This window comes from Rhineura floridana, chromosome 18, assembly GCF_030035675.1.
Source record: "Rhineura floridana isolate rRhiFlo1 chromosome 18, rRhiFlo1.hap2, whole genome shotgun sequence".
NCBI classification, from domain to species: Eukaryota; Metazoa; Chordata; class Lepidosauria; order Squamata; family Rhineuridae; genus Rhineura; species Rhineura floridana.
The window spans coordinates 8217729-8237566 of NC_084497.1; the positions used below are offsets into that span (position 1 = coordinate 8217729).

The window sequence follows — 19838 nt, forward strand, 5'->3', positions numbered from 1 at the left end:
GCTTTATTTTCAGGGGAAGGGTTATAGCTGAGTGGCAGAGCATGTCCCAGGTTCAATCCCTGTTGCCATCCCGGCCTGAAGCCCTGGAGAGTCGCTGCCAGTCAGTGTAGACATTACTGATCTAGCTGGACCAACTTGGTACAAGGCAGCTTCCAATCTTCCTATGAAATTAGCCCATGAGGACTAGAATCTTACTTTATCTTTCAGGGGAGGGGCATAGTTCAGGGACAGAGGGGCTGCTTTGCATACAAACAGTCTCAGGTTCAATCTCCGATAGTGTCTCCAGGTAGGGCTGGGAATGACTCCTTGCCTGAAGCCCTGGCGTGCCGCTGCCAGTCCGTGTAGACAATACTGAGCTAGATGGGCCATTGGTCTGACTCGGTAAGAGGAAGCGTCCTACGTTGCTTAAAAAACCCTCAAATGCAACACAGGGCATGCTAGGTTCAGAAACAATTATTCTTTGTCCACTTTTTCCCTCTTCCATGGGTTGCTCCTAAGCCCAGGCAAGGCTTGCAGTCTTTGAAGTTCAGGCATCTAGGAGGGTGTGTCCCTGGCAGATTTGTCTCAGTGCTGTAGATCTGGGGCGGGGGACCTTTCTCAGACCAAGGGCAACCTCCTGGGTGCCGCATGCCAGTAGTGGACAGCATCAGGAACAAAAGTGGGCAGAGGAACGGACATAAATTTTGCCTTAGTACAGTAAGTAAGATTCTACACACACACAGAGCTCTCTGTCCTGCGTCTGGGCAAGCAGCCGGCATTATCGGAGATGAAAGGCACTTTCCAGCTACGCAGAAGCACCCGAGGAAGGTGCAAAGCAGGGCCAGTGGTGAGAGAGCGTGGGCTGGGGAGAGGCCCAAGGCTCCTCGCCCCTGACAAAAGTCTCTGACCTCTGCTGTCTGGATGCCAGAAGGCTCCTCCAATCCTGTGCCCGTACCACTTTGCATCCTTTGGTGCAATTTAGAGTCCTGGTTTGTGTATGGGACTGATAAAAGACCACAAGGCCATCGGGGGGAGAGCCATTTTTGTATGTGCCTGCATGTTGTTCTATTTTTTAACTGAGGGCGCCATCTGAGACCCGCCAGGCGATGGCACTCAAGCAGCAGAATGGCCTCCCAGGTGCCCCCCTTTCCCTGTTTACTTGGACACCCAGTTAAATTGTTCTCGGTATGAACGAGTCTCTTCACCACACATCAGGCTCCGCTGCTGCTGTTTCTAATGCTGCTGGTAGGCTGCTCTCCTGCCTTCTGCATTAAGAGGCAGAAGGTTGTAGCCATCTAATCCCTGCTCAGAGTAGACCCATTGAAATTAATGGATTTAAGTTAATCTCAGTATTATATATATTTCCTGGCACCTTCACCTTGCAGGTTTTTCTTACATGCCTGGCTCCCTGTCGGTCAATGGGACTCTTCCAAGCAGCCCCGCCCAGGGGAACCACAGCATTGTCCACTCGGCCCTGGAGGATGTGTCCAGCTCGGGAAGCTTGTTCAACTCGACCGGGTCTCGGGGCTCCACGCCACAGCACCCTTCGTTGCTTCTGATGCCCTCGCGGAACTCTGGGCAGAACTCCCCTGCCTACCAGCACTCTGCCAGCCCCAGGCTGAACGGGGTCTCCCAGGGCCTGGGGGGGGTGCTGCAGTACGTGGACTCTCAGAAGGTGTTTGCAGAAGGCGCCAGGGGAGATCTGCAGCCTCCGGAGCCGGTTTTTTCTGACCCCGAAAGCGAGGGCAAGCGAAGATTCATCTTCACCATCTCCCCGGCCACAGGGACCATCAAGCACTCTCCGTCGAGCAAGCACAGTCCCCTCACGGCGAGCATCCGGATGGAGTGCAGCCAGGCCTACGCCCAGGATGGGAAGAAGCGTGGCCGCAGGAAGCGCTCCTCCACGGGGACGCTGAGTGTGACTTCTGGGGTGTCACCAAAGCGCAAATCATTGCCCACGGTGGCCGGGCTCTTTGCTCAACCTTCAGGGTCTCCCCTCAATATCAACTCCATGGTGAGGACCAAGGACCAAGGGGTGGGATTTTGTTGATGTTGTTCCTTTAGGTTGCACAATTTAGACAGCTGCTCGCCTACAGGTGAGCGAGAGTCTCCTCCAGGATCAGGCAGGGAAAGAGCCTTTCTTCCATGGATTTCTTTCATCCATTTTCAGTGTGGCCCATTAAGGTTTGTTTGCCTGAATGTGTGAGCCCCATAACTATGAATTCATTACCCCTTGCTGTTGCTGACTTTATTCTGCTTGAGCAACGTAGGTTTGTTTATTTGTTTAATGAATATCCCACCCTTCCTCCCAGAAGGAGCGCAAGGTGGCAAACGCACGCTGGAAGCACTCTAAAGCATTCTTGTTTTTCTTTAAATCAACAATAAGGCCAGCCCTACTATTAGGCAGTGTGAAGCAGTTGTTGAGTGTGTGTGTGTGTCTGGGTGTTGAACAACAGAGCTATATGTGCCACATGACCTGTTCTGCTACCCCTAAACTAGTTTCCTGCTGTTGGGTGCAATGGAGGACTCTGTCCCATCACCAACGCCTGAAGTAAGGTTCAACTGCTAGTCCTGTCAGCCTCTGTATGGAACAGAGAGAGGTGTGTGTACACGCAGTGTGTTACCTTGAGCTTTTGCCTCTGGCAGCAAATGTCTTGCAACAGCCCTGATCAGCAAAACACAGCACAGTCTGAAGAATAATATTCATACCTTCCCATCCCACACAGACGCTAGCCAGGCCTATCTTAAGCTTTTTTTCCTCTTCCCTTTCTGTCCCTTTTTCCTTTTGTGCTGTGCCATTAAGAGTGTAAGCCTGGGCGCAGGGACTGCCATCTGTTAAATTTTCAAGTGGTCCATTGGGGGAAAGGGTTAGGAACCACTGCTCTAAATAATAAGAGTGCAAAAGATTCTCTACCACTAGAAGCCCGCACGCCCAACCATTTTCCCTGGATGCCAGTCCATCACGTGGGTAGTAGTCTGTCGTCTGAGTCCAAGGACAGGAAATGCACTGAAGCTTACCGCTTGAGGGGGCATCGCTGGCCTACAGACCCCAGTTCATTTCCTGTCCTGATCCAAGGCAGACGCATCAGAACTACTCTCCATGTGAGTTCTTACCAATTTCCTACATTCCTTGATTCCCCCCCCCCTTTAATCTGGGGCAACGGGGCCAAGGATCCTTCCCCCCCTTGTTGTCCCTTCTTTCATCCCTTTACAGTTTTTAAAAGTTTTTTGAAGAGTTTTTTGGTGCAAATGGGTGCCATTTTTGACTGAACCCGTGTGGTTGGGAGTCTGACTCAGGGATTTTTCTTGCTGGGGCTGTGCAAGGGGGGCACCCGAATTTACCTCCTTGGAGGCTCCCCCCTTCCCTTGTTCTCTGCGACCTTACCGGGGCAGAGGAGTAGCGGCTCCGTTGTCAGTTGTGGCTGTGGCTAACTGGTCCCTTTCCATAGCACGGCTAGGCGTTCCCAGCGAGGCGGCCACCAACTCGCCCTACTGCTGCATTGCAGCGGGGTTGTTTCTTAAGGCTTTCTTCTCTCTTTCTTCCCCCAGGTCAGTAACATTAACCAGCCGTTAGAAATAACCGCCATTTCTTCCCCCGAAAACTCCCTGAAGAACTCTCCTGCCCCATACCAGGACAACGATCAGCCCCCAGTGCTGAAAAAGGAGAAGCCTCTTGGTCAGACCAACGGCATCCATTACTCGCCTCTGACCTCCGACGAGGAGCAGGGCTCGGAAGACGACCACAACAGCACCAGGTGAGCGGGGGCAGCGCTGCTGGGTTTTTTGCTTTTTGCTTGCATCCGGGCATCCCTGTTTTCACAATGAAGGCCCAACTCTTTCCCACCAGAAGTATGCAGGAAGCTGCCTTAGTCTGAGTTTGTCCACTGTTGGTCCACCTAGTCCAGTGTGGTCCATGCTGACCGACAGTTGCTTTCCAGGGTTCAGGCAGGGAGTCTCTCCCAGCCGTAGCTGGAGGTGCCGCCAGGGATTGAACCCTGGGCCCTTCTGCATGCAAAGCAGGTAGTCTACGCAGCACCAAAGGCTCTGTTCCAGGAATGCGGGAACGGACTCCAGCTCCCAACAGCCAGCACGGCCAGCCACCAGGACATGATGACAGGCATTGGAGCCCGGCAGCGCCTGGAGGGTGCAGGCGTTCCCCATTGGGGCTCTAAGAAACACCATTTTGTACTGCATGCGAGAGTTGGAGGAATGCTCCTATTTCGTAGAATCTTAGAGTTGGAAGGGGCCTATAAGGCCGTTTAAAAGAGGCATTCCCTCCTGAGAGCGGGCGAATGCCTCCTCTTAGAGCAGGAATGGGGAAAGCTGCCCCCCTTTCCATCCATGTTATTGCTGGGCTCTCCCAGCCTTGGCAACCAGCATGGCCAGTGGCCAGGGATTTATGAGAGTTGGGAGTCCAGAAACGTCTGGAAGGTCGCAGGTTCTCCCATCCCTGATCTAAAGGATGCATCTTCTAAAAAGAGGCACTCCTCCATCTTTTGCACATGGTAAGGAAATGCTGCTTTTGGGGATGGGAGGGCTCCTGTGACCCACTGGTTGTTGTTGGACTTGCAACCTCCATCAATCCCAGTTAGCTTTCTTAACAGCTAGGGATGATGGGAATTGAGTCCAACAGCATCTGGAGGGCCTCAGGTTCCCTCCTCCTCTGGCAGGTACCCGGCATTGATTGCTTTCGCATGTCCCTGCCTTTAGAGGTGAGGGAGGTGGGTGGGTGACAACAAAGGGGCAGGCCAAAATTATTGAAATCTCCCCCTCCAGGGATTTTTTCTTCTCTCTGTCTGGCGCCATCAGTGTTGGCCTTTTGGTACTCATCCTGTCCTCTTGGGCTTTTGATGATTTTTACAATAACTGATCCTTCCTCTTTAATTTGACTGATAGCAGAGACAAAGTTTACCAGTTGCAGCCTTTGTAATTACAAAGCGGAGGTGATGTTGATGATTCATTACAAATCTTGAAGCTAGCTGTGCAAATAAAGTTCTTGAGGGGCAGTTGAAACAGAAAGCTCTGCAGTCTTACCAGTTTCCACCAAACTGATTTGCATTCCAAAGCTATCACCCTCTGATTTGCCTCACCCCCCTCCTGGCTTTCCTTTTCCTTGTTTTGTCCTTGAAGCTTATGTGGCAGGTGGGGATTTAAATGGCTTTACAATAAACAACTCCCTTTATTCTCCCTCCCTCCTCCTAGAATCGAGAGAAAAATCGCAACGATATCACTGGAAAGCAAATCTCCGCAAAAGCCGATGGAGAACAGTAAGCTTGGCGGGCAGTGGTGTGGATTTTTTTGCGGGGTGGGGTGAGTGGAGGTAGAATGACAGCATTTTGAACTGTCTGTTGGGGGGGTTCTGCGGCTGCACAGCCTTGGGCCCTTGTAGTGATGGCCTCTCTACGTAAATGGAAATCTTTTCTGAAAGAGATCTGTTTTGAGATTGTGTTTGTTACACTCATAAGGGGACGCTTGAGTGAGGGAGCACCAGGTGCAGCTACTCAATGGTGACGTAAAAGGCACTCTCTGTGTGATGACTACGGTTACTCTTCCAGAGCTCCAGCCACCCATGTTTTGTGTCATTTCCCTCCGCTCCCCCCCCAAATGACGAGTGAGAAATTAGTGATTATCAGAGGTGGTATGACAAGAGCGCTGCATCTGAGTCAGGCCAAAAGGAGCCCAATTAGGCAACCACATCCTGTTCTCAGAGCGGCCAACTGGACGCCCCAAAAGGGAAGCCCGCACGCTAAACCTGAATGCCACCGCAACTCTCCCCACCTGCAATTCCAGCTGCTGGTATTCAGAGGCGTTTGCTGCCTCTGGCAGTGGAGGGGAAACATTGCCATCCCGGCTCCATGAATTTGTCTCTGAATGCCCTTTGGTGGGGAGTGCAGTTATGGATCACTTCTGGGGGGTTTTCTGTTCATGACCAGGTGTTTTGTTGCTGTTCTCCCAAGCTCCCTCTCTTCCTATCACCCTACAGGTACAACACAAGGTTCAGTAGATTATGTCAAAGATTGCCCCTGGGGTCCTTGGACCTCAGCAACCCAAGGGGGGTCTTGCTTCCGAGAACAGTCCCAACTTCCTGGGCCACTGCTTCCGGGGCAAACTCTCACCTTCCCAGGGCCCGGTTACACCCAAAGCCAACCCTGGGACGAGGTAGACTGCCACCAGGGCTGTGGAGTCGGAGTCGGGAGCAATTTTGGGTAGAGTCAGAGTCGGTAGAAATGTACCGACTCCGGCTTCAAAATAAATTTTGATTGACAAATTTTTTAAAATATAAATTCAAAGTGTCAAAGAAGCTTCCCGTGAAGTCAACTGTATTTGAGCATTTCACCATAACTGAAGATGGAAAACATTTTGTGCGTCAGTGTATGACACAGGACCCAGATGAAGACAAATGCTGTGATGCCAAGATCAGCGCATATTCAGGCAGCGATAAAATGCTCCTACGAGAGCTTCCAGTTTAAAAAGACATTTACAGCCCTTTCCAGGACTGTGGAGTCAGAAGCAATTTTGGGTGGAGTTGGAGTCGGACAGCAGAAAAATAGAGGAGTCGGAGTCAAAGGTTTGGCGTACCGACTCCACAGCCCTGACTGCCACCACCCCTTTTAACTAGCTCTCCACTCTGAGGAAGGAGAACTCAGAGCACTACCTTAAATCTTAGAGCAAACCTATTGTTAAACTCTTTGCTCTGGAGTATGAACCTAAATTAAGCATCAGTAGTCAGTAGCTTCGTGGTCAAGAACTGGATTTAGAGTCATTAACTGTATGCCAAATAGAGAAGGTAGTTTATTTAAAAAGAAAACAAAGATTCATGTAAAAAAAGAGAACAGCATTACTTTCCTTTTAACCCTCAACTGGGCTGAGCAAGAGATACATTTACATAACAGTGTGAGAGATTCAAACAAAGAAAATAGCAAAGCTTGCTTATGCTAACTAACACTCACTTCGTAGTCAGCCTGGTTCCCGAAGGCTTTTGCTGAAATCCATAGATGAAATGGGGGAATAAGTAACTGAAGGATCACCCTTCATTTTACGGGGTTTAGCTGGCAACAGGGAAGGGGCCAATTAGCCATCCTAGGCACCCCTTCCATGATCTTTGAAGATAAGGAGGGCTAGACAGGCACACCGAGTGGTCCCTGATCTGCAGTACCCGAACTCCTGACTTTGATCTCAGGTAGCAGATAAGAGATAACAGGACTCAGCTGCATCTTTTTGACATTAGCAATTTGCAGCTGTCTGGCGCTAAAACACTTGGGTTTCCCCCGCACAGAGAATCTCCCAGAATTCCCTCTGGTTGAGCCATTTTAGCTTGACCAAACTTGGCCCAACCGTAACAGATTACACATGGCCGTTCCTGGTTATGGGGCTTGGCCGTCCTATTAGTCACCAGCTGCAACTTTTTGGAACACACAGGGAAAGAAACGACAGGCTAAACCTTGTTCCTGATGTGAGGTTTTGTTTCTTGTTTCTAAAAAAAATTCACCCAAGAGGGTAAACTCATTTTCCCTAGTTTGATGCTTACATCACTCTCTTTCCTGCCCCACCTCTCTTCCTCTCGTTCTCTCTCTCTCTCTCTTTCCCACCGGCTCTTCTCTTTTTCCTGTTCTGCCTCCCCATTCCAGACATCAGCTTAGCTGGGAGGAAACAGGCCAGTGACAACATGAACAGTAGCAAGTGGAAGTCGACCTTTTCTCCAATTTCTGACATCAACCTGACCAAAACGGCAGACAGTCCTTTGCAGGCGTCATCCCTGAGCCAGAACTCCCTTTTTGCCTTCCGGACACCCTCTGAGGATGGCTTGGCCAGCGATGCTAAGGCTGGAGCCCATGTGAGGAAGCACGGGGCCACATCCACCCCCGGCTCCGACGGGGTTGGCCAAACAATAAACTCTGTGAATGGATTTGCTTACAACGGTGGGCTGTTGGCGGACCTTAGTTTACATAGCTTTATTGACGGTGCTTCGCTTCCACACAAAGCCGCTGATGTGGCGGCGGCAGCAGCAGCGCTGGGCGGCTCCTCGCTGGGCTTCCTGGCGCATCGGAGCAAAGAGGGCGGGGGCTCCGAGCTGAATCCGTTCCTGAGCAAAAGGCAGCTAGAGAGCCTGGGAGGAGCCATGGGAAAAGGGGAAGACTTAAACTGGCCTGGCGGTCTCAAAGGCAAAGACCCTGGTGAGCTGAGTGTCCGTTTGGGGGGCTCTTTGGACAAGGCCTCGGTGCTACATAACAGCAAGGCTGGCAAAGGGCGGGAGAGGGAAATGGAGCTCAAGAACGGCCACAACCTCTTCATTGCCGCCACCGCTGTACCTTCTGGCGGCCTCCTCAACGGCAAAAGCCTCTCCTCGGCTCCCTCCACCAGCTCCCCCACCATGGCCTCCTCTGGTCAGGCGCACCACCCCTTCTTGAACTCATTAACCACTAGCTCGCAGTTCCCTCTCGGCCCCATGGTGACAAACTCCTCGGTACTGCAGTCCTTATTTAGTTCAATGCCGGCTGCTGGCCTGGTCCACGTGTCGTCGGCCGCCACCCGCCTGACCAACTCACATGCGATGGGGAGCTTCTCCCCTGGGGTGACAGGTGGAACAGTTGGAGGTAGGTGGGACTTTGAGGGTTCTTCTCTTCTAAGGCACAACTGAGAATAGGGGAGGTGGGTGGGAGAACTTGTTGGCATACACTCTTCAGCAACTGCACAAGTAGATGGTTTTCAAGCATTCTCGCTTTCTGGGAACTCCTTTTACACTTCAGCTTATTTGCTAAGGGGCATTGGAACTCTGGTGTTGCGGGGGACCCTGGGAACTCTGGTGTTGCGGGGGACCCTGGGAACTCTGGTGTTGCGGGGGACCCTGGGAACTCTGATGTTGCTGGGGTCCCCAGGGCACCTTGTACAGTCCATACAGATTCTGTGGATTTGAAGGTGGGGCGGTGGCTTTCAGTTTCAGGACAGAGGAAGGCTTTGGGCTATAGACGTGCCTTCACCAACTTGGTGCCCTGCAGAAGTTGCTGGGACTATACCTCTCCCCAGCCAGCACAGGACACCAGAATGGGGGTCCTCTTCTAGTGTCAGCCATAAACATGCATACCTGAAGGTCCCCGAACAGGGCTTGTTCTGTGAAGCTCTTGCAAGGAGTATCCTCTCCTGGGGGTGGTATCTTTGGCTTGAGTTAATTAGGGCAACTCATGCTAAAGGAGAGCCTAGAATGGGTTTGTTGTCGGGGTCTGAGTCCAGCCAAATTCTCCCCTTGGCCCTTAAAGGAGGCAGGTAAGTGTGCAAATCTCCATCTCTTCGATTTTGTACCATCGCTGCTCATTGCTTGCTGCTGCTGCTGCTGCTGTTTTGGTTTGCTTTTCCCATGTGGCATATTGTGCATCAGGCTGCAGCCACTATGATTTATTTTCTTTTTGCTTGCTTGTGTTGTTAGTTTTGGTGGGTATTTTATTTCATATGATTTAGTTTTGGCTTCTCTCGCTGCGAGCTGTACAAAAGTCCATCTGCTGAGTTGTTCTCTCTCTCCTGTTTGCAGGTATTTTTAACCATGTGGTGCCTTCCGCCTCCTCCTCCTCCTCCTCGCCTTCCCTTCCCTCTTTCCCCTCCTCCTCTGCCGCCTCTCCCTCTCTCCCCTTTGGAGCTGCCCTCGGCAGCAGTGCCGTCTCCAGCTGCGCCGTGCTGAGCTTAAATCCTCTGCAGGCGGCGGCTGGCTCTCCGTCGTTCCATGCGCCCCCTCACTCAGCACCACCCAGCGAGGCCCAGCACGTTGGCCATGCCACTGTGCGCTCCTCCTCCCTTCATACCCCTCCTCCTCCTCCTGCTCCTCCGAATGTTTCCCTGCCACCACCTCCTCCCCTGCTTGCTTCTAACTCTGAACCCCTCCTCCTGCAGAGCTTTTCCTCCCTGCCGGGCTCCGAGGCTTTCTTGCCGCCGTCTTCCTCCTCTGCCGCTAACTCCGCTTTGTCTATTAAACTAGCTTCTCTTCAGCACAAAACCTCCCGCCCCTCCTTCACTGTCCACCATCCGCCTCTGCCCCGCTTGGCACTGGCGCAAGCCGCCCCCGGGATCCCGCAGTCCAACGCAGCTGCCGCCCCCGCTATGTGGGTCACCCTTGGCATGCAGTCTCCTTACGCTTCGCACCTCTCTGGGGTTAAGCCACGATAACGAGCTCGGCTTAGCTTTTAAGCATTTGTGCTCCATAAGGTAAGGCCGGCGGGAGTGGGGGAGGAGGAGGAGGCACTGAGGGTGGAGAGGCGGGCAGCAGAAGGCTCGTTCCAAGACGTGGAGTCGTGTGCTTGCCCTTCGGGATCCGTGCATTGGCGGCTCCGTGTCAGAGGGGCTGCGGGATCCGCTCCGGGTTTCAGTGCAAACTTTTAAGGAGCTGTCCAGTTCAGCATCCTGAACCCAGAGTGGATTCCTCTCCTCCATGAGGATGGACCCACCAGCTGCCATGGGATGAACGTACAATAACTGCCTTGTGAGGCAATTTCCTGGTTGATCCTAAGAGGCTCTTTTGAGTATCTTCCTTGCGGGGAGCAGGGTCTAATATATCTATTATTAGGCAGGTGGCAATATATCTGAATGTTTCAATATCCCTAAGACCGGCTATGGATCATTATTTCATAGCTTGTCACCTTAAACAACTCATAATTTGTTTTCGCTCATAATTCTGGAACCTGAAGCCATCCAGTGAATGTAGCTCCCTTTTACTCAGAGTAGACCCACTAAAATGAATGTGCCTAAGTCAGTCATGTCCATTAATTTCAGTGGGTCTGCTCTTAAGTACGGCTAATGTTGTACACAACCCTGAACGTTGGTGGAGGGGCAGATAAATGTTTTATTAGGGCAGATAAAACGAAGCCCTTTACGCAGCACGTAGTTAAACGGTGGAATTGGCTCCTGTGTGAGAGAGTAACGGCCACCAACTTGCGTGGTGTGAAAAGAGGATGAGACAAATCCATTGGGGTGGGGGGAACACCGCTATCGATAGCTATTAACCCCGGTGGTGATGTTCTCCCTCCTCTGTCGGAGGCAGTATGCTTCTGAACACCAGTTGCTGGGGATCGCAAGTGGGGAGAGTTGCTGTTGCACTCAGGTCCTGCTTGCAGGGCTTCCTATAACGGGCATCTAGTTGGCCACTGTAAGAGCAGGAGGCTGAACCTGACGAGCTGTTGCCTTGATCCAGCTCCCAGGATAAGCCTTACACAGCAGTTTCTATATTCTTGGGTAGCTAACTCATTTGGAGTGCTTTTAACCCTCCCCCCAAAAAAACTGGGGGAGGGTATTTTCCAGCAGTCCTTTCTGTGGCGCTTCTTCCCAGTTCAGTCGGCTACCTGTCTCTACCCACCTCTGAATTTGTTGCCAGTAGGAACCCCTTATTCTGTACTGCTAGCTCCAGCCTGGGAATACAGGCATCTCTACTGGCCTGTCAGGCTTTGGGGCCTGCTGGGAACCATCTTGCCTGGTTTCCTCCTCCTCTGAGGCGAAAGGCCCAGCAGTCAATCTGAATGTTTAAAACCGTGTGGCATTCTTACCTGTGGAATGTACCCTGCCTCGAGATCACTGATAAGGAATAATAAACATTGCAGTTTCTATATTCAGTCCCTGGATATTTCCTGGTAGAGTGTTGGAGGGGGGCGACAAGGAGTCACTTCTAGTCCATGCTAAGCTAGATGGGCCAAAGGCCCTGCGTTCAGGAGCAAAACAGTTCTGCTTCTTTGCATTCAGCCAGGGCTAAATGTAGCGGTGAGGGGACCGTATTCATTTATTGTTAGTTTATTTATTCGTTATTAAACTTATGCCCTGCCCTTCCTCCCAGTAGGAGCCCAGGGCAGCATGCAGGGAGTCTCAGGGGAAGTCCTTGACGTCTCCACTTAAGAGCCAGCCCACCAGCAGGGAAGCCTTCCTCTGCCAGTCAGGATCTGGGGTGAGGGGGGACTTGGTGTGTGAGGCCAGGGAGTTGAGGACTCGGTGGCAGAGCACGGCCTAGGCTTTGCAAGCCGGCGGCTCCGGACTGGGTCTCCAGCGTCTCGAGTTCGAGGCAGCACGGTATCGCTAACAGCCAAGAACGGATGGCGCTGGGCTTGGTGACCCCAGACTCTGGGTTGGATCCAGCCACGTTGTACTGAAGAGTAGACCCACTGGAATTAATGGGCATAAATCAGTCGTGTCCGTTAACTTCAGTGGGTCTACTCTAAGTAAGACTAGCATTGGATGTAACCCATTGTCGCCATCGTCTCTGGATTGCACCTAACTAGGTTTTACTCAGAGCGGACCCATTGGGTTGCATGCAGTGTTAGTTCCAATCAGTGTAGACCCATTGGAATCAATAGACATGACCAGTCTAGGTCCATTAATTTCAGTGGGTTGCATCTAGATTTTTGTCATGTCTCTTAATTTCCGTGGGTTGTATCCATCCAAACCCTCAATTCCTTGCCTGGCTGGGTCTGGTGGGACTCAAGAGTCCAAAACATCTGTAGGGCCCCAGGTTGGGAAACACTGATGTAGGGTTGATCTCTCTCTCTCTCTCTCACTCACTCACTCACTCACTCACACACGCTTGTGTGTGCTGACCCCTGCGATTTCCCCAAATGTGGGAAACTGGACTGCATAATTTGTTTATAATTATATTTTATTTGTTAATATATTAATATATATATATATATTTAGTCAAAGGACAGTCGAGCATCACTGAGCTTCTGCAAAGGAAGCCCCTCTGAGCATTCCATCCTCAGAGCTCTATAACTGCCACCTTCGCAACAGCATTTGTATGTTGGCAGCTGATGAAGGCGGAAGCCGGAACGTTTTGGTATTACAATAAAAACCTCTGTTTTGTTAATCACAATTACGTGCATATATTTAGTCCAAGGGACACATTCTCTTACGGGCAAACTCCCAGGGGCCACATGCCATAAATTTTACCATAAATAAAATTTTAAATTTTATTGTAGTACAATGAGCTAGTTCCTGCACACCCTCACCCCCTACACACACCTGCCTCTCTGTCTCCTCTCTATCCAGGCAAGCAAAGCAAGGCCAATGAGGGGGTCTGGCCTGGGGAGAGTCCCAACAGCCAGATAGGGAGTCCTGGAGGGCCGCATCCAGCCCCCAGGGCTTGAGGTTCCCCACTCCTGGTTATATTCTCCTTAATTCCCTGGTTTGTTTAAAATGTCGATAATCTGAAACTTAAAATTGCTTCCCCTTATTCCTTCCTATTTTGCAGGTAACTAAGGACTTCTACCTCAACCCTACGTGACCTATGCAAGGACAGCCTGGACCAACGTCTCTCAGCTTCCACTCGAAGGTGCTCACCTAGACCGCTTAAAGAGGGGGGGTGGGTTTCTGCTTCTCCACCCCCCATTCCCTTCTCCTCTTTTACTACTGGACAAAATAAATCAATAAATGGCAAAACCATTAAGTCATAATAACCAGAGGAAAGGGAATGCTACTGTGAATCTAAGTTATATATCTGTCTATAGATACAGACATCCATCTATCTATCTATATCCAAAACCGCAGCAGGAAATGCTCAGAAACGGCTCCAGTTTGTATTGTTGATAGTTTAGTTATTTATATATTTTTAAATGTTTTAAAAAACAAACACATAACACAGACATCGCTCTGTAATCTTTTTCTTTGGTGTGTGTGAGTGTTCCACCTGAAGTCATAGAACTGGAAAGCAAAACAGAGAGAGAGAGAGAGAAGTGCAGGATGACTTCCAACGATGCCGCAACAGCTTCTCTCTGAAAGAATAAGACGAAAAGGGAGTGGTGCGCACCAGCGGAGATGCAGCAAAAGGCTTATGATCTTGGTGCTATCCCTGCCCAGCAGAAACTGTTCCTCTCCGGTCTGAACCCAGGGTGCTTTTCCTTCCTCTTTTTGCAGGGGCGAGGGCAGGGAGAGGAGGCCTGGCTTTGGGTGTGGGGATGGTCAGCCACGTGCCACATTCATAGACGTGACTGGCGCGTCTGATTATCCCACCCGCTCCCATTATCCCAACTGGCTGGTGGTTGTTATTACTATTTTTACCATTATTTGTTTTGTGTGTGTAGTTTTAATGGGGAGGCTCAGATTGGGGGGGGGGTTGTATCCGACTCAGAATTAGACCCACAGAAATTAACTAAGCCACGGCAGTTGTGTCCGTTTAATTTCTGCAGGGTCTCAGGCCTGACAGTAGATACCTGCAACCTCCTGTTATTGTAGATCTAACAATTGATGTAATGTAATAATGCACTTTGCAAGCAGGAAGGTGATAATCACACTCTTCTACCACCTCCTCCACCTCCCCTTCCAGCTTCCCAGTGGAATTCAGCTATGGAGCTTGTGGGAGACACAATGCGGCCCCCTCCCTGTGAAACAGGTGCTGAGGCGCACACACACAGGTGCATTTTTAAAATTTGTGTGTGTGTGTTGGGGGGGGGTTGCACTGCCTTAACTGTGTGAAAGCCAGAGGGGGTTTGCATTCAAAATTAAGAGGGCTGATCCGCTGGTGGAAAAAATCCACTGGCTGCGGGCACAGGCAGTTATTAAAATGATGCTTGCCTTTCCAGTGGGGCAGCTCCCTTTGGCTAATCAAGTATTGAAAAACCTTTTACACGCAAAGGGGGCGTGTGTGCTGTAGGGCAATCACCCACATCTGTTCTGGCTCTTTCTAGCCCAGTTTCCTTCTGTTTTGAACCTCAGTCATGTTCTTTTCCTCTTTTTAAATTTTTTTGACATGCCATCTTTCGGTTTTTGCAGTGTCCTGGGGGATCTTTTCCTTGTGCGTTGCTGAGTTCTCGCAAGGTGGGACCAAATGGTCGAGCTTGTGTGTGGCTTCTCCTTCACTTTGGGGGGCGCATATGCCAGGCGACCACTAGCCAATTCGCTGCTTTGGGTCTTAGGAAGCAAAGATGCCCCCCCACTCCCCGGTGCCCTTTGCCCTCTCCCTATTCTCTTAGAATATTCCCCCAAGACTCACTTGCTCGGACGGCCCTGGGGCACCCGCATCCAAAGCACAGGGCTGCTGTGCCAGGTCAGACTCTTTGAACTGAAAAAAACCAGACAGCTGAATCTTACGCTGGCATAGGCTGCTCTCAACCCTTTCTGTTTTATTTTTTGGGCTGGGATTCCTCACACGTGCTTTTGTCGTTGATGTCGTTAGCAAGATTTTTTGATACTTGATCGAGATGCAGCTCTGTACGTTTTACCAACTTTTTAAAAACTGGGCTTGTGTCTTTCTGTGGTTGGTTGTACTGCTTTTGCTTTAAGTCGGGCTTTTCATATGCTGTTTCACGCACAGTAGAATTAACACACCCACATTCTGCAATCAAACGTAATTTTTGTATCACACCTAAACATTGGTGCATTTTTTAAAAAATAAATAAATTGTAGTTTGTGACGGGTGATCAGTGCATAGGATTTTTTTTTTAAAGGCACAAGGCTTTCTGGGAATTGACAAGTGTTTCATAGAGACGTGACCATTTTTTTTAAGTGTATGCTTCCCACTTTTTTCATTAGATTGTGTTCGTAGTAAAATTGGAAGGGGGAGATGAGAGGTGGCTTTACTTACTCAGGCACGTTTAAAAGCTGAGGAGGGGAGAAGGGAAGATTCCGTGTGGGGATGCGGATCCTGGCTCTACAGAGAGCAAGAGGAGCTGTGATCATAACGACAACATAAATGAAGTTTTTGGCAGGGCGAGGTACAAAGTCGTTGGTGGAGCTGTGTTTGTAGAAAGCCAGCTTCTGAAAGGTGGTTTAGGAAGGGTCAGGAGACGCTTGGCATCTTGATTCCATTTCTGACAGCTTGGGACGGCAAGATTCCTCCCCCTTTCCCCTCCTCCAATCTCTGTGTCACTCCAGACGTTTGGGGCTAGAACTCCCCTCAGCCCCAGCCAGCGTCCAGAACCCCTGGACAGGCCTCAGACTGAGGAGGAGGAGATTACCCTGTTGGAATTAATCCTGTGTTCCCCCCTCCTCCTGTTCACACACTACCCTCTTGAGAGAGAAAAATCTTTGGTCCTTCTCCAGTATTTAAAGCCCCCACTTCCTCCCTCTCTCAATGCACTCCTTCATTCCAGTTTCTGCTGCCTTTATACCAACTGGAGCAGAAGTGGAAAGTATCTGAAGTGGGGTGGGAGAGAGATCTCCCTGGTGCCCCCGTAGAAGGGCTCCTTATAAATGCTGCTCTGCACATCAGATTTGCCAATAAATCATTGAGGTGAACTGGGATGTAGAGGCCTTGAACAGGATATTTTTCCTTCCTTCCAAACACCATGTTTTTGCAGAAAATCTTTCCCTAATCAGTGTGGTTCGGTTGCCAAAATTCTTGAGCTCCCATCTTGCTTGGATAAACCCGGGTGGCCACCTGTCCTGTCCTGAGCTTGGCAGTGGCAGGAGCTCTCCGTTCCCAGAGGTTTTCCAGCAACAATCCAGATTCTGTTCCTTGCCTTCCATGCTTGGACATATTTCCTGGCAGCTCTTCTGTGAGTGCAAGTCATTGACCTGCAAATTGCCACTTGGGGAAAGCAAGGATATGGGTCGGTGGGTTGCGCGCTCTCTCCTTGCCCTTAGTCGTGGCAGGTTCTCTCTCGCTTGTCCCCCAAGCACAAAGCTGGGTTAGGAAGAGTCAGGAAACATATCCTCACTAAGGGGGGCTATTTATTTGAAAAAATGGTGCCTGATTTCACGCCGTTGTCCTGCGGTCTCTGGATTGCCTGTGAACTTCCAAGATGCGTACCCCCTTCTCCTGGCTAGCTGTGGGGAGGGGAGCATTAGGAGTGCTGTAAAGAGGGCTAACCCCCTTCCCTTCCACACTTTCCCTGTTAGTTCTGCAGGGTAGGAACAGAATCCTTCAGAGAGGAGGAGCCCCCGCCTTGCTTGCCTGCCTGCCTATTTACAGCCAGGGGGCATCAGTGCCTGTCTTTGGCTCTCTTTCCACCTACTGTTTGCCCCCTGCCTTCCTCCCCTACCAGAGTTGACCTCTATTCCGCAGCCTTTTTGTATATTAACAGTCTTAAAAATTGAATGTTTCGTTTGGGTCAGGCTGGAGTGGGGGCCAAATGGTCTGCCAAATTCCACCGCTCTGCAGCTCCAGAGCCTCTCCGTCAGGGTGTCCAGCCAAACAGGCGATGAGGCTGGGAGGGCCCACGCTTCTTGGTAGCGAAGCATTTCGATTATGGTTTTATTTAAAAAACAAACACCCAAGGTAAGCCTTCAGCAAAGCCAGATTGCCTGCTTAATTAGCTGTATGTTCAGACTCGAGGGCAGTGAGGCAATTGCAGAAAGTCCTATTAGGATGACCTCACCTGAAGCTTGCTTTATTCCACCGTGGGCTTCCTAATTCCTTGCTGGTGCCGTCCATTTGCGAGAACTTAATGGCCATTTTTGTGATCTGTGGCTGCTGGCGGACGTTTTCCTCTCTACGCAGATTGCCAGAGGGCCAGCACTTCTGATGCAGAGATGGGATCTTTGAGGCTCTGCAGTCGCCACTTTTGACGTGCCGATTCACCTCTGTACTGGGTGAAAATTCACTAGATTGATGGGATTGGCTGCTGGTGTTTCCCTTCATAGGTGCTAGATGCAAAAACTAAGGTGCTTGACTGGTGTGTTTCCCCTCCTGGCGGGGGGGGGACATTCCTTTACCCAGAAGAGGCCACCAACTAGACCATGGTTACTGCTGCAATCTAACATTTTTCAGGAGGGCAGCGGTAACTAATTCAGATGCACATGCTTTAAAACCGTGACCATTTCTGGTGCAGAATATGGTGCTATGTGTGTGTGTGTCTGTGTGCTTCCCTGGATAATCAGGGACCCACTGAGACTGTCTTAGACCAGGCTTCACCGGCTTGGGACCCTCGAGATGCTTTGGACTTCAACACCCATCATCTCCAACATCTGGAAGGAAGGGCGTCTTCCAGCTACAGATCTAGGTGAAGAAATTATAGCGACCTAGCATGCTCGAAGATCTGTCTAGCTTAGATCAACGCCTGAGCTGTGAGCTTGATGGCACCCTTTCCGTGTAGTGGGGGGAGCATACACACTTGCTGTCTGAACCCCTTGTGCTTTTTTTTTTTCCGCTCCTAGCTTTAGGCTCCTGTGTTTTGGGTCTGTGTTTGGGTATTTGGGTCTGACGCATTAGTGATCTTAAGCACACGCGCAAGGCTTTCTTTTTTTAAAAAAATTGGAATTGACCGCAAATGATGGACTGTGTGTGCAGTGGGTTAAATTGGAGGTTTGGTTTGAGGTGGTGGTGTACTTGTGACGATATATGTGTGTAGCTGTCTGTCTGCGTGCTATTGCAGCAGCAGCAATAATGGGAGACGTTTGCATTCAATGGTCTTAGCTCATTTTAAAGCACAGAATTGCTTCAAAGTCAAGGCATGGGGGGGGGACTTCTGGGGCAGAGGGGGAGTAACCATGTATTGTCCCCAGAAGCATACTGACGAAAAGACCCGCAGGGGAATAAGTTGCCTTTCGCCGATTAAAACTACTCTTTCCAATCAATTTAACAGCGACCAAGTAAACACAATAAATTTCAGTCGAAACGGTGGGCCACAGCCTACTCTTAAAGTTTTTAAAATCAGCCCTATTGGATTCTTAATATCTGGCAAGATCTTTTTTTAAAAAAAAAACTTGCTTGCTTGACTAGGATAGGAATCTGTGGTACCCTGAAAGAAGGGGGTGTGTGGTGGTGAGAGGGACACTCATTTGACCAAAAAGGGAAAAAAATAGTTTTGCAGGGTTATTTGCGGGCAGGAACAGGTGATCATTTTGCAAACCTGGTTCAAGCTAAAGGCCTTCCTCCATGGAAATATTGGAAGGTCATGAGGATCTTTATTCAGTACTTGGCAATTCTAGATTTCCTTACATTAATAATGTACCTGCAGGTCATCTCCACCCACCCACCCAAAGATCAGTACCTTTTAAAAAACTAGCCCTGTTCACTCTTCTCGCCTGATGGGATGGCAATCTATTTATTATAATTATTATTTTAACGAGGTTAAGGGAAGGTTGGGTAGAGCAGCCTAGTTGATTTATGCTGCTCCTTTCCACGTTCCGCGTTTTTTGAGCCTTTGAGAAAGCATGCTTTGCAAAAGAGCCCTTGGACTGGTTAAGGAGTTTCCTAATGATGCTCCACTCCCCCCTCCAAGGAGTGGGACATTTTGCCTTGCTTAAGGGGAAATTCAGTCAGTGATGGAAATTGCTGCTGCTCAGGAATAATTTGTAAAATGTAAAAAAAAAAAAATCATAATCCGTTTGTAAATGGATTGAAGGGAGTGCCCATTTTCTTAGAGGTGGCAATATGAGATGTTCTTTCCTAGGAACTTGATTTGTATACATTAGCCCATGAATATGAAATTTATTTAAAATTCATACTCTCCTCTTAATGTATCTTGGGGTTGTTTTTAAACTTTGCTTCATAAATTTGATTGGTCATTCTTCCATAGATTCATGTGAGATCTTCTGGTGTGTGTATATATTTATGTAATAAACTTATCTATATATTTCTGCCTTTCCCATTCTCTGCACTGCAAAAATTTATCTTTCTGTTCTAACGCCCACTTCAAATCTCCCCATTTCACCTTGATTTGTAATTGAAAAAAAAATGGCTTTGAAGTTTGTCTTTATATTAAAAAAAATGTATGTATTTTAATACACGGTAGACCATGGTGGTGCTTCTATTTCTTTGAAATCTCCTTTCTTTTGCGAGAGATGTCACAGTTTGAGGAACTCCCTGCCAACAAAACACAGCAACAGCCACTTATCTTCTTCAATGCAGGGATGGGGAACCCTTTTCAACCTGAGGGCCACATTCCCTTCCAGGGGCCACATGCCAGAGGCAAAAGTGGGCAGGTACATGAAAGGTTGTCACACAGAGGAGGGCCGGGATC

The 19838-nt window shown here is 49.7% G+C and overlaps 1 protein-coding gene across 5 annotated transcripts in view; it reads left to right on the forward strand.

Annotated features, from left to right (window-relative positions):
- The window catches only part of DOT1L (DOT1 like histone lysine methyltransferase), a 97039-nt gene extending 77438 nt beyond the window's left edge, over positions 1-19601 (forward strand). For 2 of the 5 annotated variants that reach the window (XM_061600579.1, XM_061600580.1), the window contains 6 exons: positions 1365-1993; positions 3529-3734; positions 5182-5246; positions 7608-8573; positions 9503-10170; positions 13190-19601. In XM_061600579.1, coding sequence (XP_061456563.1) covers positions 1365-1993; positions 3529-3734; positions 5182-5246; positions 7608-8573; positions 9503-10131 — 2495 coding nt within the window. In that variant the 3' untranslated portion in view covers positions 10132-10170; positions 13190-19601. The remainder of the gene's footprint in view (positions 1-1364; positions 1994-3528; positions 3735-5181; positions 5247-7607; positions 8574-9502; positions 10171-13189) is intronic. The other 3 variants (XM_061600581.1, XM_061600582.1, XM_061600583.1) reach the window with 3 other exon arrangements.
- The last annotated feature ends 237 nt before the right edge of the window (positions 19602-19838 follow it).